At 36.8% G+C, this 26,810-nt stretch overlaps 6 protein-coding genes across 7 annotated transcripts; 3 read left to right on the plus strand and 3 right to left on the minus strand.

The window, feature by feature from the left end:
* Positions 1-355: 355 nt before the first annotated feature.
* LOC130729705 (B2 protein) lies at positions 356-3,558 on the minus strand. Its single transcript, XM_057581537.1, has 6 exons — positions 3,403-3,558; positions 1,885-2,457; positions 1,691-1,791; positions 1,053-1,136; positions 849-959; positions 356-738 (listed from the first exon to the last, which is right to left on the minus strand). Exons 2-6 carry the CDS (start codon positions 2,444-2,446, stop codon positions 691-693), a joined length of 906 nt encoding a protein of 301 aa, XP_057437520.1. The 5' UTR covers positions 2,447-2,457; positions 3,403-3,558; the 3' UTR covers positions 356-690.
* Positions 3,559-10,031: 6,473 nt separating this feature from the next.
* LOC130729706 (ribonucleoside-diphosphate reductase small chain) lies at positions 10,032-11,532 on the plus strand. Its single transcript, XM_057581538.1, is given in 2 exon segments — positions 10,032-11,173; positions 11,176-11,532. Coding segments are annotated over 2 exon segments (978 nt in total). The 5' UTR covers positions 10,032-10,434; the 3' UTR covers positions 11,415-11,532.
* Positions 11,533-11,755: 223 nt separating this feature from the next.
* LOC130729709 (uncharacterized) lies at positions 11,756-16,112 on the plus strand. Of its 2 annotated transcripts, XM_057581541.1 has the most exons (8): positions 11,756-12,012; positions 12,111-12,151; positions 12,552-12,609; positions 13,359-13,452; positions 14,547-14,631; positions 14,704-14,769; positions 15,208-15,317; positions 15,692-16,112. In XM_057581541.1, the coding sequence occupies exons 1-8, from the start codon at positions 11,922-11,924 to the stop codon at positions 15,735-15,737; spliced, it is 591 nt and encodes a 196-aa protein (XP_057437524.1). In that variant the 5' UTR covers positions 11,756-11,921; the 3' UTR covers positions 15,738-16,112. The 2 variants fall into 2 exon arrangements, with proteins under 2 accessions (XP_057437524.1, XP_057437525.1); XM_057581542.1 differs by lacking the exon at positions 15,692-16,112 and having other exon boundaries at positions 11,766-12,012; positions 15,208-15,537.
* On the minus strand, positions 16,010-17,169 carry LOC130729707 (probable methyltransferase At1g27930). The gene has a single exon (XM_057581539.1). It carries the CDS (start codon positions 17,139-17,141, stop codon positions 16,248-16,250), a length of 894 nt encoding a protein of 297 aa, XP_057437522.1. The 5' UTR covers positions 17,142-17,169; the 3' UTR covers positions 16,010-16,247.
* A 1,073-nt stretch (positions 17,170-18,242) lies between these two features.
* On the minus strand, positions 18,243-20,347 carry LOC130729708 (uncharacterized). The gene is made up of 4 exons (XM_057581540.1): positions 20,147-20,347; positions 19,982-20,043; positions 19,570-19,771; positions 18,243-19,038 (listed from the first exon to the last, which is right to left on the minus strand). Exons 1-4 carry the CDS (start codon positions 20,273-20,275, stop codon positions 18,703-18,705), a joined length of 729 nt encoding a protein of 242 aa, XP_057437523.1. The 5' UTR covers positions 20,276-20,347; the 3' UTR covers positions 18,243-18,702.
* A 3,113-nt stretch (positions 20,348-23,460) lies between these two features.
* LOC130729710 (peroxidase 55) lies at positions 23,461-26,557 on the plus strand. The gene is made up of 3 exons (XM_057581543.1): positions 23,461-23,732; positions 24,844-25,035; positions 25,770-26,557. The coding sequence occupies exons 1-3, from the start codon at positions 23,523-23,525 to the stop codon at positions 26,328-26,330; spliced, it is 963 nt and encodes a 320-aa protein (XP_057437526.1). The 5' UTR covers positions 23,461-23,522; the 3' UTR covers positions 26,331-26,557.
* The last annotated feature ends 253 nt before the right edge of the window (positions 26,558-26,810 follow it).

Genomic DNA, 26,810 nt, shown 5'->3' on the forward strand with positions numbered 1-26,810 from the left:
AACCAACACTAACAAGTGTTTTGATTTGTTCACACTAATCATTTTCTCTTCTCCTCTCTTCTTTCCCTATTACGAATCATATCTCTCTCATCTTTCCATATTACATATCATATCTCTTATTTATTTCATTGTCTATCATGGTGTAAGTGTGGATGAAGTATGAACAAATATTTACTCCTAACAATTACTCAAATGCAGCTCAAAATTCGAATAAATTTCTATTTGCATATTAACTGAATATCTTCAGTCAAAATTTTCATAGTAAATCAAATCACTTGCTAATCTTCGATTCCAATCATACTTGAAATTATACGTTGGCGATTCTGATGTTTTGACTTCATTATAATCATTGTGATTGGATATAAAAAAACATAACTTCATTACAGTGCTTTTACATTTTTTTCTTTTCTGGTTTAACAGACATGCATAATTCTTTTACCAGTACAAACAGTCGTCTCTATGATTCCATAGTAAGACTGAACATAAATCATAAAATGGTATAATATGTCATGCAACAGCTACAAAGCATCTTCAGGGGACAACACAACATTTATTCGGCAGGGTCTCAAACTCACAACATATTCTGCCAAACAAACTACTTTCCAAGCTTACGCTTCATGGAAAATCTGCCAAAAGCACACAGCTGGCACACCAAAATCCACCTACCATTCTGCACATTTCATTGTTTGCTTATGCAACTGAACCAGCTTGTTCACATAGGTCCAAAAGATCCAGGGTCTGCAATATCAAACCAGAAACCCCACCCCATCAGAAAGAAGAACCAATAATGAGAAATTATTATCACAAACTATTGTTTTTCTAAATGAAACAGCAATATTCCATCGTACCTCTGGAACTGACAGCTCAAGACGAAACTTCGGACCATCATAATGATGCAAAACTGGCCTGAATGAATCTTCCTCCAATGCCTTGCAAATTGTCCTGACACGGATTCTTACCTGTGTACGAAGATGAGAAACAAATTATTATCCATTCAACATCCCTCCAGACAAACTAAACTATGGATTCTACCATTCCAAAATAGATTTTACCTGAGCAGGAAATCTCGACTCGCCTTTGCACTTTTTGTCCTCCCATGCAGTTGGATCTATGTTAGAGCCCCCAAAACTCGCTGCCTGCAGCCAAGCCAAAAACAATCATAGTAAGAATATAGCCTAAACCTCAATTCCTCTGTCATCAATTTTTTAATCCTTTTTGCAATTTTACTAGTTATTCAAACTGAGGACTACTAAGGAAAACGTCGGCAAGAAATTATCTATATTTTTTTTTGAAGATAGAAGATTCGTAATCTCTAATGAGAAGAACAAAACAAAGGAATGGAGAAAGATAAAATCAATCGAGTTTAAAATTTAAAAGTCACTTTCTGCCAATTAATCAGGGAACCCTATAACTATCTGAGACTGCAGCTTAATACAAATTCCCAATAATTTCACCCCTCTAATTTAATCAGTGCAATATAGAGATACTATTACAATGCCTATAATAGGTTCATAAAACCCAGCTGTTCTTGGCTGTTCTTGCCTACAATAGGCTCATATCTTACCAACACCATTTACACTAATACAATTTCAATCCTTCATAAATCTAAAGAGTGGGACTTCCCATTCCAGCACATGCATGGCACAACATAGAGCACAAATTGAAATCGAAGAAGCTAAGAATAGCCCACCTCGAAAATGCCATGCAGCTGATGGGTAGTATAGTTGTATAGAAATAAAGGTAGCCCTGGTGTAATTGCCCTGACAGAATCTCGATACCTTGGAGGCAAACCTGCCCAAAAAACAGTTGAAAGAGTCAGCATGAAGAAGTATTTGAATAATAATCAACAAGTTTTGAAAATAGATTAGACTAGCGTGCACATACCAAACAGCTGGCGCTTCAAGTCTTCCTGCATTGTGTCATTGTTACAAACAAAGATGTATCCTCCAAGCACTTCATTGCGGGGGAGTGTCTCTGCTGCAGGCAAGGTCTTAAACCTTTTCTCAGCTACATTTGAGCTGTTGCTTTCATTGTTGTTGTTGCTGATGTTGTTGGAGTCCTTGTTGAGCTGAACATTACCATTATACTTGTTAATGTTGATGTTACCCACCAAGTTTGCATTGCTTTTCTGGTACACTGCATTCATATTGTAAACACCATTGCGAAATGAGCTTTTGCTCATATTTTCAGAAATTCTAGACTCCAGGTTTAACATGCTAAAGTTAAGAGTGTCGAATTTGTTCTCCTCCTGGAACCCCATTTTTTCCCTTGGCCTTGTTTCAATGGGGCCCTTTGAAAGATCAAGGTTGTTCAAGCGCTCCCCCTTTAACCTTGTCTGCTCAGCCAACTTAGAAGCAACCATGAACCATTTGTGATCATCCTCTGATACTTTTGTGTGCCCACGAAGCTCATCACCCAATTGCCAGAAGCTGTTCATGGTGTCCATCTTTTGAAACCCTAACAAGTTACAAATGCAGCATAGACCTTATTTAGTAAGTAAATTAAAACAAAAAATAAAGCAATAAACAGGAGGTCAAAGCAAACAAGCAATTGAAGAAACACAAAAACGCCTCACCAACATCTCTATTCTTTATATAGACAGTGAGCAAAGATTAACAAATTGATATAACCAGCAAATACTGGTTTGTACTAACACAAGTCAAACGCTTAACCAGATTTAAACAGTCCACAAGACCATAGATTAAAACACATGTGACGAGCGTAAACCCTAACCCATTGCCAACTACAAGCATGCAATAACTCCTAATTTAAGTGTTGAGTTACATCAATATTGAGCTACAAACAAAATTATCAACATCAATTTACAAAATATCCAAATTTGTAAACAAGAGAATAACTTCAACAACTTGATAATCCCCAATTAACTATCAGATCAGACAACAAAAACAAATACAAAGCCTGTCAAATCCAATTATCAGTTTCATATCTGATTTCACAACAATTTCAGCCGTTTCCTTGCAACTCCAAGTAAAATTAAACTCTCATCAACCATGCAGCTAGATCCTATCACAAATCTAACATCAAATCGAGAAGGTAGCAACACGAATTCAAGCTCAATTTGAACAAATTCACAGAAAATGAACAAAACAAAAACCATTCATAGCAGAAAACGAGCATCAATCGAAGAATCAAGCTATGTAACTAAGATCATAGACAAGGAATCAAAGATCCAGAGCACACACATTCACAGATTATAGAAGAATTCAGCTGAAATCAGCACATCGGAGTGAGCAAAAAAATGCAAAATCAGAAACGGAAACGAAGCTTCGAAATCTAGATTTGATAACGAAAATGAAGGCAGTGAGATTCAACGAATTTCGCAGAGAAAAAGAAACCCCAGAAAATTGGGGATCCAGAGAGAGAGAGAGAGAGAGAGAGTACCTTTTACGACTTCGCTGTGAAACTCGAAGACGCCAGTGAGAGAGAGAGAGAAGAGAGTTTAAGAAGGCTTATATTTTGGGTTGACGTTAATGCCCATAAATGTTTCACTGAATTACAGAGATTGCCCTCGTGATTGATTTTTGAGATTTTTATATTTTGTTTGGTTTTGCATTTGTTTGAGTGTGATGGATGGTGGTGATGACGAGGCGGTGGTGCATTGATTGTGTACTGGTGAGCCCCCACTAATCAAGGTTTTCACGTGGCCCTTGCGTTTGGAAGTTGCCGGAGATGTTAGCGCCATTAATTGTGTTAGACAGAGCATAAAGTGAGTGCGTGAGTGACTGAGTGAGGTACAGTGAACTTGTAGATTTTCAAATTTTCAATTTTTTTGGTGTATTAACTCATACATTTGGATAAGATTAAATGAGTGAGTGAGGTACACTGTACTTGTACGAGGGGTGTACAAGACCGGACTTTACCCGTCAACCCATCCAGGCGCAAGTCTTTAGGGTCGAGTTCAAACCCGATCCGATTATTAAAAGAGACCGGGTTCGGGTTAATCATTGAGTTGCCCGACTTCGGGTAGGGTCGGGTTCGGTTTGACGCTCGGGTCACTCGGCCCGTCCCACATACATATTTTATAAAAATTTAGTTTGTTATAATGATCGAAATGTGATAGATGATGCTCAAGTTTATCTTACCATGAGGATGAGATGAAAATGTTTAACATCCACCTTATGAATTAAATAAACGTTAGTCAAAAGATATACATTTCCATGCTCTAACAAGAGAAAAATCATGCATGTGAATTATTCACATGTGAGACAAGTGAAGATAAATCAAACAAAATGAGTGACACGTGCACATAGATCAAACAAAATGTAAACCTCTCGAGTGCACTAGAATTATGCAAGAATTGAATTCTTTCAAATTCTTTCTTTTAAAAAATAGTTCCAACTTATAACTCTTTTAGTAAGTTATTATCTTTTAAATTTTACAAATAGTATAAAATAGTCTTAGACTTATTGTCCCTCGGGTCAACCCGGTCCCGTCCTACATAGGCTCGTCCTAAATTGGACTCGCATATTGTCGGGTTGCTTCGGGTCTAAGGACAGATTAGGGTCCATGAATTGGTCCGGTCAATATTTAGGGTCGGGTTATAGTTAACCAAAACTCGTCTCAACCCATCCCTTGCACACCCCTACACTATACACAAGATAAGTTTTTGTTTTAGTGTGTTTTTTCCTACAAATTAAAGTTCGAGTGAGTTTGACTTCAATCATCATGGCCAGGGTGTCCCTAAGATTATAGATAGCTTATAGAGGCACTTATGATTCACACATCACACAACTCTCACATTAATAATGAGAATCAACACATAATCATGAAAGTGAATTATCGATTCTAAAGTAATAGATAATTATGTTAACCATTTACTAACGATTCGCTTGTGTACGCGTGGAGACATAGAATATGGCTCTGTTTGGCTTGGTGATTTTTCCCCAAACGCATGTTGCGTTCAACGAAACTACGTTCTAAAGATTCCAACACCGTTTGGATTGGCGTTTGCAAAAACATACAAACGCTAAAAGTCACTGAAACAACGTTTTTTCATAAGCTAGAAATTAGAGCGTTGGACCGTTGAAATATCACGCTCGTATAAGCACTCTTGTTCGCTCCTGTCGTGCTCGATCGAGATCTGGAACTCGCCTCCGTGAAGGATCGTCGTGTAGGACCGTCAACTTGGTCGAACCGACGATCCCACTGTGCCGGAGAAGACTTGTTTGGCTTCACGACCCGGCTTCCTGTTGCTAACGTGTGTGCACGACGTTCAAATCCGAACCGGTTTCATACGGCTAACGATGCGCGATCCAACCGTCACCGACGTTTGAGGTGCCTTGCGCCGTTGCTAAATTCTTCTCCGCTTTCTTCCATGTTATTTGAGCTTCCATCCAAACGCACGCCTACTCGAGAGTTCAATCTCTAGACAGTGTATATGGAGAAGAGTTTGTTGGGAGAAATCTACCTGTTTAGTGTGATCTCAAAGCCTCTATGAGATTAGTCTGATGACTGTCACTTGGAGGGGTATCTTGGTTTAAAAATATTAATTATTTATGACATTTATTTTCACATGTCAAATTTTTCTTTTTATTTTCTCTCTATTCGAACAACTTAAACCGTTAATTTTCACTAGAACTACCAATACAGGTCAGCCCGACCCATAACAAGTTTGGTTGAAAACGCATTGGGTTGGCTAACTTATATTTTGACCAGCAAAAGAATATGAACCTATCCAACATATCGCGGGCTGGTGGGTTGGGTTGTGTGGAATAAATAAAAAAAATTGAAAAAAAGGCTTAAATACTCTAAAGGTCCCTGAGATTGTAAAATGAATCAAAATCAGTCCCTGAAATTTTTTTCCCTTAAATGTTGTCCCTAAAATTTGTTTTTTAATCAAATTGGATCCTTGTGTGTGTTTTAGTCTGATCTGGCTCTAATTTAAGCTAGTCATCATTTCCACGTGTGTAATTAATAAATAATACTAAATTATTAATTAAAAAATTCTTATTATATCTTTAAATTATTAACTAAATCTCATAAATCTTAATTAAACTACTTTCAAACAAATTAGACATTACATCTTCATCTTCATCAAACTTACCTATCAAAGCCATTACTATGATCCACAACAGATCAGATATCACTTACATATCAAAAAAACAATCAAAGTAGCTCACTTCACACAAGTCAACCAAACCCAGCGCTGCCAATCAAAAATTTGCGTACACTATGAGTAAAAAATTGTATCTCCAGTACCAAACCTTTCCCCCAAAATTCTCAAATTTTTCTCAATTTGAAAACTTTCTGGTGCCACCGTATCCAAAACTATGCTTCGTCTTCTTTGGGTGATACAATTTCCTAATCAATATCTCAATATCAGTATGTGGTTGCATATACCCACCCCAACTTTCCATTGGTTTCCTGTAAGATTACCTCATCTTGACACAATCAGCACTTCAGAGTAGGGGTGTTCGTGGATTGGATTGGATCGGTTTTGATGAGAAAAATCATCCGATCCGATCTCATCGGTTTTATGATTTTGTCATCCAATGGATTTTTTACTAAATTCAAATCCGAACCAATCCGATCCAATCTATAGCGGTTTGGATTGGATTGGATTATTCGGTTTTTGTTTCACTTTTTTATATTTTGAAATTGTGTTGTATAAATTTTAAAAATATATAATATACGATACATAATTTATAACATTAATATAGCATTCATAAATTATAACATAGTAACAAATTTTTAAATTATGATTATAATTGTTTACTTTGATGCATGTATATAGTTCAAATAATTACTTGAACTTTTTTTATTAAAACGTAATTTTATAAATAAGCATGTGTGATGTAATTAATATATAAACAATAAATATGTACTATGTAAGTGTAAATGGAATAATATATGTATAACTAAAAGTATACATATTTGTGAATGTTCGGTTTGGATTGGATTTGTTCGGTTTTGGAAATCAAATCCGAAATCCGATCCGATCCAATAAATAATTTCGGTTTTTTCAATTTTCAGTCCGTTCGGTTTTCGGTTTGATTGGATTTCGGTTTTTTTGGATCGGTTTGTCGGTTTTGTTTGGATTGGTTCGGTTATGAACACCCCTACTTCAGAGGCAGAGGACTGGATTCATGATCCAATCAAGAGGTATCATCGTATCAGCACTGGTTTCATGACCCAACAAACCCTAAATCGACCTGCTGCTCCAAATCCCCCTTTTTCTCTTCAACCCCAACACCACTAATCCTTAATCAAAGAGAGATTATGCATTTTTCTTTTCAGATCTGGTTATTGTTCAACATTATTGATGCTCAAAGATGAGAAAAAAAGTGAAAGCTTGGAGCTTCTCAACCCAGATCAAAGCCTCATGTGGCCTGGAAGACTTTCTCTTCTCTCCTGCGTTTCATTCTCGCTTGCGTTCTCCTCTCGGATCTGAGTTTGGACCGCCCATGCTCCCACCACAATGGCGACGAAAACGTAAATCCATAACACCAAGGGTTGCAAGCTTTGCGTTTTGTTGCCTGATTTTGGAGGAAAATAAGAAGAAGAGAGAAGGGAGAGAAGTGGTGCAACCATGGTTATTAGAGTGAGGGGGAAGAAGAAGAAGATGATAGAGTAGAGAAGAAGAAGATGCAGTCTGGAGATAAGGAAGAGAATTTGATTTTTAATTTGGTTTAATTTTGATTTGTTAATTTTTTTTACACATATGCATTAAAAGAAATAAGAAATCCACGTGGAAATGATGAATAGCTTAAATTGGAGCCTGATCAGACTAAAACACACGCAAGGATCCAATTTGATTAAAAAATAAATTTCAGGGACAACATTTAAGGGAAATTTTTTTTAGGGATTGATTTTGATTCCCTTTACAATCTCAGGGACCTTTAGAGTATTTAAGCCAAAAAAAAATGTGGAATTTAGATTTAAAAATCTTGAAAATGTTATATAAAATAATTATAAGAAAAATACTTATTAAAATTGGTATTAACACATATGCAAGAGACCTCTCAAATGTCATCAAACATGTTTACAATTCTTATCAATAGTATAATTGAATTAACAATTCAAGAGCCTTATACTAACACATTGATGCATTTGTCAAATCCAACAATCCAAGATCATAAAAAATATCGCATCATTCACTTTGTGTATATCTAAATTCAAGCTCAAATTGTAACAAAAAAAAAATTCAAGTTCAAACTCCAAATCTAACATAATTTAACAAATTCATATCCAAATGTTATAAAAAAAAAACTAATTCAAGAGTTAACCCACTTAACTTGCAAGATTGGTCCGCTTACCCATAGGATTAAATGAGTTGAATTACATTAATCCGGATTGGACCCAAATTCATTAGCCGCTGACTTACAGATATGCCCCCACATCCCAAATTTCCCACCACACCAAACTCTCAAGTTAACAAGTCCACACATTCATTCCCCCTAAATCCCACATTTACCCTACTCATTTCCACACTTCCACATCAGAAAGTCAAAAACGCTAAAAAAAAATCCATCACCAAGGCCACATCTGTAAAACCAACCCTTCAAACCCCAAACTTCACATTTTAGTCTTCTCCCGCAAGCTTTATGTTACTCAAAACCCTATTCTTCATCACCAATCAAATCAAAACCTAAACCCTAAACCTTTCTTCTTCTCCAAAACTTTCAGGTTGATTACAAGAGATAAAGCACTAACGCCGATTTATTAACACTCGCAAGAAGCAGAGCACGAGACTGATGATTAATTGTCTGGAGTTGATATTTGTGCTACCCATCACTCCAACTCAATCCACAGTGAATAGACAGTTTGGTCTCTAAAAGTGTTAGGCGTTGAAATGTTAGTATTCATAAGAAGGAAATGACTTCATAAGTCATTAAATGTCTAAATCATACTCCCTCTGTTCCTATATATAAGTCACAAATAACTAATTCTCTTAGATTAAGAAAAGTTGTTACTAGTAATAAATTTGTCAAGAAAATGATTAACTTTCCTAGATTACCCTTATTTATTTTCCTATGATTTTCTCTCTCCAAGTTAATATTCCAAAAGTTCATCATCTCTTTCATATTAAATATGAGGGTGAATATGGAAAAAAAGTATTTAATGCTTCCTAGATATTAGAAAGTGACTTATATTTAGAAACAAATTTTTTTCAAAAAATGTGACTTATAATAAGGAAAGGAGGGAGTACATGAAACATTAATTATCCTCGTTGTAGTTTAATGCCCAATTAGCATTCTACGAGGCGCTCAGGTAAGCATCAACATCCTATGTGGTACACACACGGAGGCTGCTACCCTCAAATGCATCACCATTCTATGCTGCGCCTTATTTGAGGTGTGTTACTAGTGACAATGTGGCCTTCCTACTCTTTTTTTTGTGCTAAGGGGCCTTCCTACTCTTTGCACACGCATAATTAGCAAATAAGTACAATAATAATACTGGAACTTGCCTCATGTGAGGCACCTTTCACACATATTACTACTTCAAGTCTTCAACATCCCCGTGGCTAAAACTACCCCAATTTGGTAAATCATTTTTTTAATAAATATTTTTCTTTTTTATATAAAAAAACTCACATATTTTGGTTTCTTCCCACTCTATCCTTGTCACCTCCATTTTAGAAATAATAAAATTTACGTTTTAGTCATTTTCATCACTCACACAATTTCATTATTAAATAGTTGAACTCTTTAAGTATCTAGCCCATATTTGTTTTGAAAACGTAAACGTGATTTCACGTATGTTAATGCACAAAAGGATAAGTTAGAATTTGGCACGTTGAATTTTACGTAGATTTAAGAAATTGATTTTTGATGCGTGGTTTCACGTGGGTCGACGTTGTGTTCAACATAAATCTATACACACGCCTACTCTAGAGTTCAAATTTTTAGGAGATGTGTATAGAGAAGAGTTTGTTGGAAGAGATTTATCCATTGAATATGATTTCAAAGACGCAATAACATCATGTGTGGAGATATCTTGGTGCGATAAAAAAAATAGTTATATATGACACTTTCACATTTTTTTCTTTTCACTTTATAAAAAAAAACTTAAACAATAAATATTTACCTCTATATCCAAACTCCAAATTCCAAATTTCAGTTTCAATACACAATCCCTCAAATGCCGCCAAATTCCAAATTTCCCACCAAACCAAATTCCCAAATTAAACAGTCCACGCATCCATTCCACAATTACCCCTACTCATTTCCACACTTCCACATCAAAAACACTCAAAATAATCCATCACTAAGGCCACATCCGTAAAACCACCAACCCTTCAAATCCCAAACTTCCCATTTCCTTCAATCTTCTCCCACAAGCTTTCTATTGCTCAAAAAACCTATCACCATTTCAAAATCTTCAACTATAAATATTCCTCAAAACCTCACTTTTCATCAAATCAAACCCTAAACTCTAAACTCTAAACATTTCATCTTCTCCGAAATCGCAATGCCTGTAATGGCAGAAGAGCCTCTCCTTGCACCCAACCCAGACCGCTTCTGCATGTTCCCAATCCAATACCCCGAAATCTGGCAAATGTACAAGAAAGCCCTCGCCTCCTTCTGGACCGCCGAAGAAGTCGACCTCTCCCACGACCTCCGCGACTGGGACTCCCTCAACGACGGCGAACGCCACTTCATCACCCACGTCCTCGCCTTCTTCGCCGCCTCCGACGGCATCGTCCTCGAAAATCTCGCCGGAAGGTTCATGAAAGAAGTCCAAATCGCCGAAGCACGCGCCTTCTACGGCTTCCAGATCGCCATCGAGAACATCCACTCCGAGATGTACAGCCTCCTGTTAGAAACCTACATCAAGGACTCCACCGAGAAACACCGCCTCTTCCACGCCGTCGAAACCATCCCCTGCGTCGCGAAGAAAGCCGAGTGGGCGATGAAATGGATCGACGCATCGGATTCCTTCGCGGAGCGGGTGGTTGCCTTCGCCTGCGTGGAAGGGATCTTCTTCTCCGGGAGCTTCTGCGCGATCTTCTGGTTGAAAAAACGCGGTCTCATGCCGGGGCTCACGTTCTCCAACGAGCTGATCTCACGCGACGAGGGGCTTCACTGCGATTTCGCGTGCTTGTTGTATTCTCTTCTGGAGAAGAAGCTTAGCGAGGAGCGCGTGAAGGGGATTGTGCGTGATGCGGTGGAGATTGAGAGGGAGTTTGTGTGCGACGCGCTGCCGTGTGCGTTGTTGGGATGAATGGGGATCAGATGAGTCAGTATATTGAGTTTGTTGCGGATTATTGGCTTGAGAAGCTTGGGTGTGGGAAAGTGTATAATGTGGTGAACCCGTTTCCTTGGATGGAGTTGATTTCGTTGAAGGGGAAAACTAACTTCTTTGAGAAGCGCGTTGGAGAGTACCAGATTGCTTCTGTCATGAATGGTGATGGTGGTGCCAGAGTCTTCAACATGGATGAGGAGTTTTGATTTCATAATCCCTTTTAGAATATCTCTAATGTTTAATTTATCAGTGTTGCTAGATTGGATTCATGCTTTTTTTCATCTAAAAGTTCTTTTTAATGTATAATTTGTTCTTTTTATTCCATTTAAATTTTGAATATTTAAAAGTTAGCTCAATTAACAATGCAAGTCGAGAATGACGGTCATATTTGATCTCGACGCAATATGCTTTGGGGAGGGGTGAAGAAGAGTTTAACTTCACAGTAACTAAATTTCAATTCGTAATAGTCGACATTAGAAGAGTGACCGAGTAGCTCGGGTACATAAAAAAAGAATGAGAGTGGATTGTGAGTTTAATTGTTGGAAATTAGGGTCAATTTGGGGATAACACTGCAATTGTCCAAACTTGTCTATTCACATTTAGTGCAAATAGTTATGAATTTCTTTTGTAAATTGATGAGCGTGAGAGAGAATATTGCAAGGGGACAAGGATTGTTTCACTGAGTCACTGGGTGTGGCTTGTGTGCGTCGACCATGGCAGCTGATACGCAGAGCGGTGGGATGTTGTCGAGAGAACAGCTTTTGCATCTTTCCGAGCGTTTCTCGTTCCTTACTTCCCAACCTGGTACCTTGTTTTCCGATTCTCCGTTTTTTTTGTTTTGATTCATTGATTCCCTGACCCTTTTGGTTTGTCTGTAACTGGGTTGTGTTGGTAATTTGAAGACGTAAAGAAAAGGATTTCAGACGCTGTACAGGATAATCAGGTGAACTTCTTATCGTCATTTGTCTGTGGCAAATGTTTATTTTGGTCGTCATTTTTATGGTTCTGTTCTCGCCTGAAAATTTGGTTACAATGGACCCTGCTATGATACACTAATGTTGAAGTAAATTTATGGAGATACTGGATTTATTAGTCTATGTTCTCCACTCAATTGTTAAACAGATAAAGATTCTTCCGCGCCTTAATAACTATAATTCGAAGATGAGGACAAGTAGTCACACGGAACAAATGGGGCACTGAGCTACATGTTTTATTTTATGGAGAGACGTATTTGAAGGCTGGATATATCAAATGTTTAACATTGTTCTTTTGCCCCCTTTAGTCAAAAATAAATTTGTGATCTATTTTTGTATCATTTTCTGGAATTTGTAATTGCTGAGCAGGAAGCTGTTGCTGTGACCACTGCGATACAGGAAGAGATATTTTTGGAGATGGGTGTTGGTATGTATATTGTTTACACTTTGCAGTATTGGTGCCTCTTTTTCATAACATTAATCTGGGCCATCATAACATTATTTATGTAAACTTAGCCAAGCTGCAGCAGCTCAATATCTCATTTTTCACTTCAATAAAACTATATGCATATATCTTACCTTGCGTTGAAATGAGTTGGCACTAGATACATGATGGGTGACTCTTTCACGTCAACGTCAACATGCTAGACATGGCAATGCATATATAGTTTGAGAATTTATTTTTGCCTGAAATAAAGCCAGGACTTGGGAGTATGGCTTGGAGGGAATTGGGGGTTGTATTCATTTTTTCTTAGGCCTTTGGTTCATTTCTTTTTGCAAGGTCCCTGGTTTTCCCTTCTATATAGTAAAGCCTCAGAATACTGCATTTATCCCATTTGATAGGAAGAGCATCCTGCCGTTTTGTAAAAGAATTTCTTTTGCTGTATTTTACATTTATTATGCCTTCAATTTAGTTTGATTAGCTGTAAGGGTTGGTTTACGTAAAGCGTTTTGATAATAGATTGATTATATGCAGAATTTGTTTTATCATCTAGCCAAACTTTATAGGGATTTATTCCAAAACTGTTATCAGAAGAATGAAGCCATTCTTGTGACTAAATAAGTGGAAATTAAGGGAAATTTGTATTTTACTGCTTTGTCACTTTCTTGACACTGTCTTCTGTTTGATATGTCTATTATAGAAATTTTCTGCCTTTGTTATTATCTATTCAACAGATCCAAGTTTTGGTATTTCATGCCTGGGAAAGATCAGCACTGAATATGAGAATGACCGAGATTTGGTGATTCAATTTTATAAATTCCTCGCAAAGTAAGTTCTTTCTTTCTCTTTGAATGTGGCGTTCACTCATTTCTACCGGTTAAAATTTTCTTTTCAATTGTTAGAAAAATTTATTTAGTAGGTCGCATGCATGCCAATGTCTCTTTCTAGCTTTGAGCTGTATTGACTTATTAAGAGATGAATGATAGATCACCACTGATTAATAAAGTGTACGTTTGGAAGAAGTTACATTAGAAGCAGGGGATCAGCTCCCCCAAGTATGCTTCACTAGCAAGGGATATCTGTATTTTATTCTGCTGATAGGAAAAGAGCAAGAACTTCATACTTTTTCTGCACTATCTTACGTCTTTTACTTATATCACACTATGATAGGTAACCACAACCCTTTAGGTTAGTTAGAAGCAGATCAGTTAGTGTGTTGTTAGCTTGGTGAGTAAGTCAGTGTAAGGGAGTGAAATAAGAGGGAGCTGAGTGTTTGGCTATCCTGGGGGGGGGATCATTGTAATTGGGTTAAAGAGAGACCTGAATCTCTCGAAAATTCAGGGGTTTATCACTTTAACTTCAATAAACACTTCTTTCTATCCTCTTCTTGGCTTGATTCTATCATACTAACATGAGAAGCCAAATTTCAGTGACAATAAATTACAAGTCAGCAATTTCTGGCTCAGTTCTATCACTGAATAAATGGACTAGCTTAATGTTTTCACTATACTTACGAGAGACAACTCTTAGATCAAGTGAAAATCTACAGTTTGGTTTGGAATCACCGAATCAGCATGGATTGTTTTCATTCAGGGTTTAAGTGGAGAGATTTTGGATGTGTTCATTGATTGTATGTAGCTATGATTATATTATTCTATTAATTTTAGTGCGTGTTTGGATTTTTTTTTTCTGTTCAAAACAGCTTATAGTTGAACTCTTATTGGAAGATTTCTTGGATTCCCCTTCCTCCCCAAATTTAGATTAATCTAAAAATGCCCTTAAGTTGTGCCAAAATTATCTATACTGATTCTATGCATGTGTTTTCTCCTGTCCCTACGCAAAAAAGGTAATCTGGTAGGAAGATTTGTGAACAGTTTTGTAATGCAAAATGACCTTATACTATATATATTTTGAAATGGCAGAGAAGAGATGGCCTGTGATGAAGCTGAGCTTGGAGAAGAAGAATTTGCAGAAAAAATGCGCTATCAACAAAAGTTACAAGATCAGGTAAAACCTTTTAACTTCTGATGAAGTTTTTGGTACTCTTGCACCCTGCTAATATAAAGTAAATCTTGACAGCAATTAGAGATGCTGAAGCACATGCGCAAGTTTCACTTGGATGATCAATCTGCCATACTTGAGAAGGTAAACACTGGTTTTCAAATTACAAGGACTTACATTTTCAATCACACTTATGAATTTCACCTTCATTTTATATCATAAATTGAAGCAAACACTATATACCAATTTTGTTGCATTAAATTTGATTTGTTTGCATCCAATAGTTTAGAAGAAGTTCACTTGAAAACTTCTAAGTAGACTACTAATCTTATTTCCTTGAGCTTTCTCAGTTCAATTAGTTTATCTCAATCACATGACTTAAGTTCTTATTTGGTTGTCGAGTGGTAAAATCTGTGTTAATTTTTTTGTAATGTTCAAATATTTCAGCTTAGTTTGGCTTACTTCACACTGCTTCGCAGCTTGACAGTCTTTGTATTCACAAGATTTTATTTTCCCTTTGGAGATCATGTTAGTAGGTAGAAAAATGAATTTATTAGATGCATTTGACTTTTGTTCTTTCAGTTACACCAGCAGATGGAAAATGACAATTATGAAAGCGAGGCAGCCTGTTTGTCTTCTGAGCAGATCGAAGAGATTGTTCCAAGGAAGGTGTCCCCTCTGTTCATGCCAAGGTAGACTATGGAGCCTCTGTTCAGGTTCAAGTGTAGCTGTTGCGTGACATGTTTTGTTTTTGCCAATTCCACTGGTGACATTCTCGACATGTGTTGTTTTACTTTAACATTTAGCTCTGAAACTTGGCTACATGACTGAATTTTGTTCTCATTTCCTTTTTATATATGGGAGCTTCTGTAAAGGTTTAAAGTTTTATTGCAATGGCAAGCACTTTCTTCATTTTCTTGGTTGGGTTTTCCTACCCTGGCACAGATGAACGATAAGAAAATTTTGTACAGATAATGCTATATGGTGGTCTAGTAGTTTAGTGCAGCACTGGTTTGTTAACCTGAGGTTCAAAAAATTTAAAATTAATTCTTTGTTTGCTTTTAAGGTTGAGACCGTTCCCCGGTGCTGAGAATTATTGTTCCGGTGAATAAGAACTTGATGAATAGAGGGTTCCAGATAGATCCAATGTGCCCTTGATATGGCGAGAAGAAAAAAACCATTACTCATGCTCTGCTCTCTTGTCTAGTGGCTTAGCTGATACATGGTTGCTTCACCTCTTTGTTTACACATTGACATATCTGAGCCTTTCCTTCATCAATGCAACAATGTAAGAGAGGCTGTAACAATAATGTTCAATAAGTTGGGCAAATTGGACCAGCAGAAACAGTTGAGTATCTAACACAAACCACCACACCCTCCCAAACAAGGTATAATTTATTTAGATTCAATCTATTTGGACAAAATCATGTATGCTACACTACCTGGAGTCGTGTGGTGGTAGTTGTTTACTTCATTCCTTAACCACCATACCTCATCCCTTAACAAAATATATGTTTCTCACAAGAAACCAAAAGTTACAACAATATGTAACCCTCAGACAAAACCTTTTCTTTTCTACATAAAAGAAAGACATAAAGGATGAAAAATAAAGCCCTACAATTTTAGCAAAATCCATGTGTGGCATCGCTATAATTCTCAGCGGGTGGGATAGCAAAGTGCCAAAGCCTCTTCAAACCAACAACTCTATATTTCATGCACAAAAACTCCTTAGCATATAGCTTCTCAACCTCCCTATCACAATCGTGAAGGAACACATGTGTCACACCGGATTTCTTCCTCCCACGCGCCATCACCGCCGCTGAAAATATCACCCCCATCCTCCCCGGTGCCGCGGCAAAGTACCCTCTCGGCGCGTCGATCATGATCACGTCCCAATCGCGCTCGTACACCTCCTCCGGCAGCTCACTCAACGCGAGCCGACAGCGCTGGTTTCCCTTGAGTGGTTGGTTCCCGCCGCATTCCTCCTTGTAGGAAGCCATGAGCGACTTGGCCTCGGAGAGGCGCGTGGGGTAACGTACCGTGTGTGTGCGTAGGACAGGGAAGCGTTGGAGCGTGGAGACGGTCCATCCCGGATCCTCCTCGAGGAAGAGCGTGGTGCCGCGTGGGTTGAACGAGTCCCACATGAGCGAGTCGTGGCCTAGTCCAAAGACGAGGAAGTTGCAGGGCGCGAGGGACTGGAGCACGTCGAAGGGTCGCCGGATTTCAGCCTTGGATTGCTGCGGGAGGTCACGCGTCGTCGCGTAGTGGAAGATGGCGACGAGGGTGGTGGCAGCGGTGTCAAACTCGGCGGCAATGGTGGCCTGGGCTGCCGTGAGGGGCTTAGGTGCGGGGCAGGAGGTGGCCGGGTCGAGCATTATGCGGCGGAAGTAGAGGAGGAGGATGACGGTTGTGGCGGCGGAGGCGGTGAAGACGTAGAGGAGGCATGGGTTGGAAGTGGGAGGGTGTTTCTTCTTGTGGGAAGGTTGATGCGATGTCTTCACAATCAAGGGTTGCATGTTAATTAATTAACGTGTGAGGTGAAGGAAGTTGATTGATTCTAGTGTTAAGGTGAGTGAAATCTTGAGTGTTAGATGGAAATGAATGAAAAGAATGAGTAAACGTGATGGAGAAAAGAGTGCATGGAGTATGAAGAACGATTTTGTTGCAGTTAAAACTAGTGGCGTGGCTATGCCAGGTTGATTGATCTGACTTTTCTAAAATTAGCTTCATGTTAGACACAGTCACCATTTAGTTAGGGAAGACATGATATTAAAACTAATTTTTTTAATTGCCTCATTGAATATTGTCATGAAATCTATTCATCAGAACTATGTTTTATTGCACGGGTGGGTGTGTGTTGAATTTTTCGTAGAAGTCAACGTGAATTTTAGATTAACTCAAGTTTGCTTGGCGTTGTTTTGGATTCGAGTTATGGAGAATTGGCAAAATCTTGCTATACAAATTAAACTTTTCCTTTGATGCATCAGTCCCATCAAGTTTACTTGGCGTCTTGTTTTGGATTCGAGTTATGGAGAACTGCACACATAATTTGGTGACCATCTTTGCAAAGGATCAATGGCCCTCACCTAGAGGGAAGATCAGGTAAGCTAGGAAGCACTGACATCAGTCACATAAAGCACTTCAAGTGAACTTCCGGATCCACACACATTGTATGTGGTTATTGCCGGTGACCATGTTTATATGTGGTTAGATAATTGGTGCATGTTTGAATCCACGGTGGAAAGTTACGGTGAGCAGAAATTGCGATGGACATAAGTAACTACGCTTTTTGTGTTTGTCCACCGTAATTTTGATTTCATTATAGATGGTGTATTTAGATAAGAGCGGCGATTAAGGTTTACTAACACTCGAAAGTAAACTGTGTATAAGTACAACACCTAGTGTAACTTCTTTCAATCACAAAGATAAATGAATTGACAAGAGAGGATTTTATAATACACTTTTTTTTTAAGAATCCTCTTCACTACATTATTTATTCTATCTCAAGGCCACATTTGATACTTAAAAGAAATAATAAAAGCAGTTTACTTACTTGCAAGCATAAGCCCGAAATTAAGAATATAATCAGAGTACTTCTAAACTGGAAGCCAGCACCATTTGTATACTTGAAATTCATGAAATTCATTTGCCATGACAAACATATGACAAGCGGTAAGAGTGATTGTTTTCACATCTAATCACAAAGTTGCTATCAGTAAACATGTGAGAAGTTAACAGAAGTTACAGAACAATATCATACTAAAGAGAAGCTCAAAATCTCCACATCATGAGCCAGATATACTCGCACGGGCATAATGTCTATACTCTATATTAGCCTTAGGCCAACTTACAGGGGCCCAAGTGGAAGCACAGAAAGATAATACTAAAGTATGCTGTTATTACATCTCTATTTTTATGATCTTCAACTTTATCAGCTTCTTCAATCTTTGGACAGAAAACAACCAACAGGTACTTTATAACAGGGCAGCATCTGAAGATTGATCATCTAACAATTAAGTATGCAGATTGGTTCTAGGTACAAGCTTATTATATCTTTGTAATGGATGATGTTTGGTTTCATCTATTTCCACGCTGAACAGATCGAGGGACAAATGACAAGCCTTTGGGGCGGCGGCCGAAGCTGATTGAAGACGGAGTGGAGTCCGAAGTATTCAATCTAGAGACTGCTGAAACAAGGTCATCCATGGCTGCATTTTCCACTTCCATCATTCCAGAAGCATCCTCCTTATGAGCAGCTTGTTTGCGTTGAGTCTTTAGCCTCTCTTTCTTTGAAGGTGCAGCCTTCTTGAAAAACTGAAATGACTTGGGAAATCCATGCTTGTCAACTAGATGCTGCTTCCTACTAGTGTAGCTTTTGAATTTCAAACCACAACCTTCCACTAAGCATTCATACTATATGATCAAGACATAAGGATCATGTTAAAAAGATATTAAATATTTAAATATGAGTACACAAAAAATAACCCGGCTAACCTATATTACAACAATAACAACAACAACAAAGCTTTTTCCCAGTAGGTGGGGTTTCCATAGTTTCCATCTATTTCTAGCTATTGGAGCATCTCCTCAGTCCTCACCTGGTTTACTATCCATACAGCCTAAACAATGACTCTAAGCTCTAAAAAGGAAATAAAAGACAAAACACATGTAAGGAAGGCACAAAGAAGTTTTAAACATTGCTTGAAATAACCAAATTGTAAATACGGTTTTCCTAGTGACATTTGTAAGATTATAAATTTAAGTAAGAAAAAATTGGAGGGTTGCTTTACTCAAGAAACGAAGGCAAAATTGAACATCATACAACTGAGAAGGGAATAAAGATTCAACTAGTTGATAATTCAACAAGAATTGGAGTGGAAGATAGATGCTATACTAGAAAAGATTGTTTCATTAAACCACAATGAATTATTTAGACATACGTACCACATCATAGCCACGCGCAACTTTTGCCTTAAAGAAAGAATCATGCTCTTCAGATACATGTATGCTGAGCAAACGCGATGTCGGGTAGACTCTGGAACACACAGAACAGCATGCAGAGTGATGCCTTGCACTATAGTGATTTTCAAAGTCCTCTAATGATTTCAACCGCGCTCGACAACCGACAATGGGACAAAACACTTCCCTGAACAAAATAACACACTCTTAAATGAGTCACACACATTACCTTCATGGACAAAGCATACTCTTAGACAAAAACAACCCCTTGAGTGTAACATCAACAAACTTGTATTTTTCCACAAAAATGTAAACGGAAGAAATTAACTAGAATATGAAAACAATAAGTCAGAATAAGCAAAATATATATATATATATATATATAAATTTATAATACCTAGCTTCTTCTTGTATCCAATTCTCAAGCTCTAGCTTTTCTTCTGGAAATTCCAAGGCAACCTTTGAAATGCAAAAGGGTAAGTAAAAATTCCAATTTCGAAATGAAAAGCTTAAACAAAATCAAACATCGAACACCAAACATTGAGATTTGTGAAAAGAGAACCTGTTTAGCAAGAAGCTCTCGTTCGAGGTTACCAGGAGCGAAGAAAGGAGAGTCGGGTGGGAACATGCGAGGAAGCGGTTTCCAGAAGGGAAACCCTGATTCCAGATTTGGCTTCTCCACCTCCATCATCTTCGATCAGCGGAGGCAGTGGCAGTTTTCAATTTTGAATGGAAACGAGGAGCAATGGACAATGTTGCCCCTGTTTTTTTTCCCAATTGATATTAGTATTTGTATTTGGGCCTTGTTCTGTTCTCAGAAGTTTGTTTGAACTTCACTGAAGCCCATTCTTGTCAAGTTTACAATAACAAAAGTTCATTTTCCATACACTAGGATGAAATCACTATTCACAATTTTATTTTGGAAACGTTTATTTTATTTTCTCAAGTTCTTTGAATAGCTTTTGGTTGTTGGTCATTTAGATTGTACAACTACTATCTATTAATCATGATCTACTTGCAATGTTGCTTGAAGAAAAGCATGTTGTGACGAAAAAAACAATTCATCTTCTTGTTTCTCCATGTTCATCTTAGTCTTTTCTGGTTTAGACTTGCAGATTCAACCTACGTGTTTCATATTGCCACATTTTCTGCACTTAGCGTCTGGTCTCCAAAAATATCTTATTTGATGATGGTTTGTCCTTTTACAATGAGGACAAGGAGAAAAAAATTTATTACTTGTGAAAGCCTTCTAGATTTTTGTATTTGCGTGATTTTATATGATAAGCACCTTGTACCACCACTTCCTTTAAGCTCATCATTCTTCTCTGCTCCCATGCCTATGCATTTGTTAATTAAGTGATGGTTGACCGTTCTTTTGACTCACTAAATATTGATATCTTCATATTTTCAAGTATAATAACAAAATTTTCTATACCGTTCTGTTATCAAGAAAATCTCTATCGAGAAGTTGCACTTTATTTGGTATGCTTAACAATATGTCAACATAGCCTTTTGATGATTTCGTTCTCTCCATGCTCTGCATCTTGAATTTTTATCCTGGGAAAACAAATGCATTCCTCTAGTTCTTTCATACTTTGATAACCCAAAATATTTTTGGTAGACTTGATCAAGTTCACAACTCATGTAAATATAATATTTGACATAGTAGGAAAAAGTAAATATTTAGGTTTAGCCTTTTTTTTGGCTTCTTCTCTCTAGAATTCCTCATCTGAGCCACCATAGGACATTAGGACTTATACGTCGTTCAGGAACATCATAGTCTTCTTCTACTGTCTCTCAAACTTCAAGACGACTAGTCATTCTTGCAGCCATAACTCATACTCCTAGCCATCAAAGAATGGTTGTTGACGCAGTGTGTATGATGCATCTCCTTATGTTACATGTTAATTTTTGTTTTTAAGGATAAGAGCTCTTATACCTATTTGTTGTGGTGTGAGGCTACCGCTCACTATTATTGAATACATTTTTTATATGCTGCATCATACGAACATAATTTATCCTTCTAAGGAAAAACAACAAATAAAACCTCATTAATGAATAACACCAAATATACTTCACTCAAAATTCTAAAATATTGGATTGGATTCTTCCACTTATATATATACTGCTTCACATTTTCTTTTTATTCAAAGTGATATGTCTTTATTTTTTTATTTCTAACTTACGTCTCAATAATATGGAGTATAAAAAACTGTTTTTGAAACAAAATAATTCAACACTGCCCGAGTGAACTTTTTTAAATTTCAAAATTTCCAAATGTAGTCGTCACGAGTATGGGTTAGCAAAAGTGAATGCCAAAAATGAAAAAATGCTGTCATTTAGTGAGATAATTGCAGATTAAAAAAACTAATTGAGTTCCATATATGTATGGTACTTGGTTGAATGGGCTTTGATGGATACACATTACACGCTACCAATTAACTTAGATTAATTTAAAAAATAGCAACACAAACAAGAAATAGTAAAATCTATTCCACACCTACATAATCTGGACTCATGAAACAGTCACAAAGCCGTGATGATATAGAATTAAACTTGAAGACGCCATATATATTTGTCAACGCTAGCTTGCACATGGATTCATATATCTCAGATTTGTTAAGGCGTCAAAATCATCTAAGTGATAACTATAACATTGCATGGATAATGGATTACAATAGCGTCTTTGCGCAAATTTGCATTTATGATACAATTCAGCCAATGACGAACAAATCCAAAAAAAAAAGATAAATTATTGAATGACAAATTCTGTGGTACCCTGAATTTTTTTTGGGTACGGTACCCCGACCGGATGAAATTGTGAAATTGAAGGGCAGAGAAAGAGAGAAGCTTAGACCTTTTAACTTTTGTTGGAATCTTAGACGTCATGTCGGTTGTTGCAGCTCTTTTTAAGTTAGAATCTAATAGTGGAAGTGGAAATGTATGCGATGTTAGAACAAAAGAGTTATTGACCACAATAAGAGTGAAATATGAAAATTGGTGTCTGGCGAACGACAAGATAATGAGATAATCTACTAAAATGCTCATGAATGATGGTGCTAGATGCTTTTAGAAGTTAAAAAAATTGGAGAGAAAGAGGTTTTACGTCATTTAAGGTATCGTACCCTCATTTAAATTAAGGTACCACATCAAGCACCAAAAAAAAAAAAATGAAAAAAAAAACTTGTGAGTCTAAACATAAATGCGCGTAGAATGATTTTTCACATGTACCAAAAAAAATCTCTTAATTTTGAGAGAGGTTTAATTCCATCATTGTTGGCTATGGGATAAATATATCACTAATTAATGCAAAAGTAAAATAAAATAGGTCTTTGAAAAACACACTAGAGGAGGTCATAACTAGTGCAACCTAGCAAAGGACAAACGATAACACATTAGTGAATCACTAATTCTTTAATGGTTATAAGGATCATTATAATATATATATATAGTCTCTAAATTTAGTTTTTAATTTTTATGTCTACACGTTATTTCGTCTCATTTTTAAGTCATTTTTACATTGTTCTCTAGAATTATGAAAAGTAGCTGCAAACAATAAATTATTACAAATATTTCACCAATCTCACATTTTCTTGTAAAAACAACAGTTATTTTTTATGCCTTAATTAGCACCTGATGACTTCAGCAGCTTATAAAACCCAATGTGAAAACTTTCAAACTCAAAATTTTATCTTGACAAGTTAAAATGACATGAGCTCGAAGTGGAAACTAAGGTAGCTTTCGTTCCAGCTATATTATATGAGCATATATATGTTTTGAAGGGTAACCGAGTATTTCGACTTTTTATCGTTTTCCTTGTCTCTCTTTCTTGAATAAGATACAATGATATCGACGTATATATATAAACAAAGAAGAATAATATATAGAGAGTTGTGGAGACACATTTGCAAAGGTAGCTAGCCAGAGAAACTCAGAAGATGGAGATCATAAGGATAGTATTAATGACGTCTGTGATGGCTTTTACGATCATATATAGAGGAGAAGGTCAATTAGTAGAGAATTTCTACACTTCAACTTGTCCAAACGTTGAATTCATCGTGGCCCAAGCAGTGACCACCAAGTTCACCCAGACCATCACCACTGGACAAGCAACCCTGCGTCTATTTTTGCATGACTGTTTTGTTGAGGTAATTAAGTTAACTTCTCAGTTCATAATCATGTATTCTCTTAATTATATTTCTTCACATCTGTGTGTACATGTTATGTTTATTTGTTTCCTTATCCCCTGATGATCATGGATAGGTGGAAATCAATCGTCAACCTAGAATATTATGCACTTATATAGTAATTAATTTCTCTTCGCGATCGATGCTAATTCTTTCTTTTTTCTTAACAAATTTTTGAACATTAAAAATATTTTACTTAAATCTAAAATATCAAAAATCTTGCATTAATTAAAATATAGTCAAGATAAACCCGCAAATGTTCATTGATTCAAATTTCACATGCTCATTTATGGATAACTCTTATGGGATGATATTCATCATCTTGGGCTTTTTACCCAAATAACTGTTAATCACTCATCCTTCTATAGTTCTATATATGCTTTTTTTAGTTGTCAATTTTTAGGTTCAGAAAGTCATATATGAAGTTAAACTTTTGAAATATATTTCGTTTTTGCCTGGTGAAGGCTTATTCTTCTTTTTCCTTCGTCTTAAATATGTCATCCACTTGAATTTTGTAATAGCATATATTTGGAATGGTACACGCCGCCAGTTTCTGATTATTATATTTTATCAATAACGGTAATGGTAAATATGCTGGGAATCGTTCACCACACACAAGTGCAAGCACGTTTGCTGCAAAAGAATCATTGACTACTATAGGTATCCAAGAATCCCCGAGTTACACGAAAGCTTTGGAAGACGCCAAAAGAATCGCACTAAAACTGTATTAAGATGGAAAGCAAAATTAAAACTTGACTACATGATCAAATGGTCCCCAAAAGTGTTGGATGCTCACAATTTTGTCTCGGACTAAAGAAATATATGTTTGATTTTTTATTGTGTAAAATGTCAGTCAAGTTAGTCCATGCAGTTAGGCCGATCAAGTTAATTCTGCAGGTAGAGACGAACTTGACTGACATTTTTCACAATTAGGGACCGCAAAGGGTATTTCATTCTTTCATAGATGAACTTCCAACACTTTTAGGGACTAATTTACGCATTCATTCTTAAAACTTCGATATTGGTAACAGAAATTGAGTTTAACTAGTATGATCCCAAAATTGGTTTGTAGGGATGTGATGCGTCCGTGATAATAGCATCGCCAAATGGGGATGCAGAGAAGGATGCATCGGAAAATCTTTCACTACCAGGTGATGGATTTGATACAGTGATCAAGGCTAAGCAAGCTGTTGAAGTTGCATGCCCAGGAGTGGTCTCATGCGCTGACATTTTGGCACTCGCTGCCAGAGATGTCATAGCCTTGGTAAGCAAGACTCACTTTTTGTTTTGTTTTTGTCTTTAACATGTATAAAATTGTTTGAAGAAAATGCATAGTTTCCTTTTAACATATGACTTTTCTAGAGTTTGAATTTGTATCATACGATATCTACTTTTTTTACCATTAAATTAACAACTTTCACTCATTTACACCGACACCCCCAAAAAGCTAAAGTTAATTAAGGTAAAATCCATTTAATTGTTTTGCAGTAAAACTAAAATTAGTTAAGAAGAGTCTAATTTGGTGCACCTTATTTTCAAAATCATCAATTCTGTATTTCATCTCATTTATGAGTTTAACAACAATAGAAGTAAGTTTCAAAAAAAAAAAACAACAATAGAAGTAACTCCTTAAGTGGTCAAACTCATTAGGTAACACTAAATAATTAAATATAAGGGTTGATAATGATAAACACTAACAAGTACATATTTTCAATTTTTTTTTGTCAAAAGTATATATTTTCATTCTAATGGTATATATACATCTAACTTTCTCTTTAATCTTATTTTCACATATTTTTCTTCATATCTCAATCATTTTCTGTTACATCAAAAATCATATAACTCATTTTTCTCTCATTTCTTTCTTAATCTCCTAATTTGAAGGTGAAATTGGTTTATCAACTAAACATTATTCATTCTATTTATTTAGCAATTTTTTTAATTTGTTGGGTTATCAAAGTCTTATGAGCCCATGATGTACTAATGTCTCTTTCTCAGCTTGGAGGTCCATCATTCAACGTGGAACTAGGACGCAGAGACGGTCTCATTTCAAAAGCATCACGCGTTGCAGGAAACCTTCCAAAACCAAACTTCAACCTTAACCAACTCAACACCATGTTCTCCAACCACAACCTCACCCAAACCGACATGATCGCACTTTCAGGAGCACACACGGTCGGCTTCTCACACTGCAACGAGTTCTCCAACCGCATATACTCCTCCCCAGTGGACCCCACTCTGGACCCCACCTACTCCCAGCAGCTCATCGCAGAGTGTCCTAAAAACCCTGACCCTGGCGTGGTGGTTGCTCTGGATCCTGAAACATCTGCAACCTTTGACAATGAGTATTATAAAAACCTTGTTGCTGGGAAGGGGTTGTTGGCTTCGGATCAAGTGTTGTTTACAGACCCTGCTTCGAGGGCTACGGTGGTTGAGTTTGCGAATAATGGTGGTGAGTTTAATGGGGCGTTTGTGGCGGCTATTAGGAAGCTTGGGAGGGTGGGGGTTAAGACTGGTAAGGATGGAGAAGTTAGGAGGGATTGCACTAGATTCAATTGATGTGAAGATGATGGGTTTGTTTCAAGAATTATGTTTCCAAAGGAAATTAGTTAATTTGGTGGTGTGTATTTGATAAAGTAATAATAAACCATGAGCTAACCACGAGTGGGTATGTTGGACTTTGTCTCTTGTAAATGAAAAAAAAAATATTAGTAATTAAAAGAGCTAATCTTATCATTTTGTGGATGTTTTCAGTTGTCATTAAATAAATTGTTTTCTATGAAGGATATTGGTACTTGGTAGTGTAAAAAGAAATGATAATAATAATGATGTAGTAAACATTCATATTATGTTTGATAATGGTAGTCTGAATCCTTAAGATTGAAAGTTTAAATTTTAGGAGACACACTTTTAGTGAGAGTTTGAATTTTTACCCCTCCTTATTTGAATTTGATTGTCTCACTGTCAAGTTAAACCAAAAAAATTTGGTATACTTACAAATAAATATATAAATGGGTTGTGATATATGGAGGATGAAAA

Source organism: Lotus japonicus, chromosome 1 (assembly GCF_012489685.1).
Source record: "Lotus japonicus ecotype B-129 chromosome 1, LjGifu_v1.2".
Lineage (NCBI taxonomy): Eukaryota > Viridiplantae > Streptophyta > Magnoliopsida > Fabales > Fabaceae > Lotus > Lotus japonicus.